At 54.8% G+C, this 1,501-nt stretch overlaps 1 protein-coding gene across 1 annotated transcript; it reads left to right on the forward strand.

The window, feature by feature from the left end:
* Positions 1–535: 535 nt before the first annotated feature.
* On the forward strand, positions 536–1,098 carry SDRG_14923 (hypothetical protein). The gene has a single exon (XM_008621083.1). It carries the CDS (start codon positions 646–648, stop codon positions 988–990), a length of 345 nt encoding a protein of 114 aa, XP_008619305.1. The 5' UTR covers positions 536–645; the 3' UTR covers positions 991–1,098.
* Positions 1,099–1,501: the final 403 nt, after the last annotated feature.

Genomic DNA, 1,501 nt, shown 5'->3' on the forward strand with positions numbered 1-1,501 from the left:
CATGCTCTTTCAACTCGTGTCCATCAGAGGATTGATACAAAGAGGAAGATCAGACAATCTTCGATGTAAGACTACAAACAGCAAGAGCAATCAATCTTCGAAGCTTAGCAAAGCCGCAGCAATGGACGTGACGCTTGGTGCCAAGAGGCGCTGCCGTGACTGGTCGGGCGTTGCCGTGATGCTGGACGCTCCCAGAGAACGAATTTTCGGATGGTCCAGGCAAATGAAATGATGATTACTCAAAGACCACAAGTCGGGGCACGGCGCCCGACACACCGGCGACACCTCTTCTCCGACCTCCAGCGCAATCTCCAGTCGAGTTTTGCCACGCATATGTTATACGTGTGATCAAACAAAAGCATGAGAGTTTGAAGAGCGTAATGCCATACTAGCACACTTGTGATTGGCGCCCTTCCAGCGTGTCCTTGAAGGGTCGAGCGTCTTGAAACCACCAGTCGCGGTTGGCACCAAGCGTCACGTCCATTGCTGCGGCTTTGCTAAGCTTCGAAGATTGATTGCTCTTGCTGTTTGTAGTCTTACATCGAAGATTGTCTGATCTTCCTCTTTGTATCAATCCTCTGATGGACACGAGTTGAAAGAGCATGAGACATCGACACAACTCCATTTGCTCCACCACCAACAACCATGGGCCAGGCTTCTACGACGATCGTGGCGACGACGGGCTCATGCACCAACATCGTGAGCAACCCTACCGTCAACGCCGGTTCGTGCAAGGGCTCGTGGAACCCATCCGCGGGCGTCTGCACCATCCAGCAGCCGTCGGCCACGTCAGGTAGCTGCACCAACGGTGTGTGGGTGTGGGGTCCCAACTACGGTCCGCTCGGCGCCGCGTGCGCGTGCGTCAGTGGCGCGGGGTGTCCGTCGAGCAAGCTTTGCACCGGGTGCCTCAAGAACGGGGTGTGTTCGGGGGACTTTACGACCGCGTCCGAGTGCAACACGTTTGCCAGCGCCAAGTGGTGCGGCGCCTAAGCGCAACAAGGTCTGACCAAAAGGCGCGTCCGCTTCGGATGCACAGTCGAGCGTCCAACGCGTGGTCAGCCAGCAATATGTCTTTAATGTACCTCAAAATACATTGTTCTCGCGATCGACAGTGCACTCATGCGATAGACTTGAGCCTCTCATTAGCGCTTACGAAGGTTAGGTCTATTTGGTTCTCTAGTCGAAAGCACAACTAGTCGACAAGGTTGCGACTAGATTTGAGTTGGTATCTGCGCTACAATTTTGAGATTTGCTGGCTGACCAGCTCCCAACCGCCGGAAGCGGCGACAGCGTTGATCATCCGCAATGCCCTGTTCCTTGCACAGGTTTTGGACGCACCGGTGCGAGAGCAAAACTATCGCGCCGTCTGCTGCAAGCTCCACTGCTGCTCGCTAGGATGTCGAGCCGGTCAGCATTCCAAGCGTGCTCTGCATGATGCGGAGTCTCGTTGAGAGTGCGCTATAAGGAAACACGTATTCCCTTCGGTCGCTCCGACTGTCGT

The sequence above is a fragment of the Saprolegnia diclina genome, assembly GCF_000281045.1.
Source record: "Saprolegnia diclina VS20 unplaced genomic scaffold supercont1.80, whole genome shotgun sequence".
Classification (NCBI taxonomy): Eukaryota; Oomycota; class Saprolegniomycetes; order Saprolegniales; family Saprolegniaceae; genus Saprolegnia; species Saprolegnia diclina.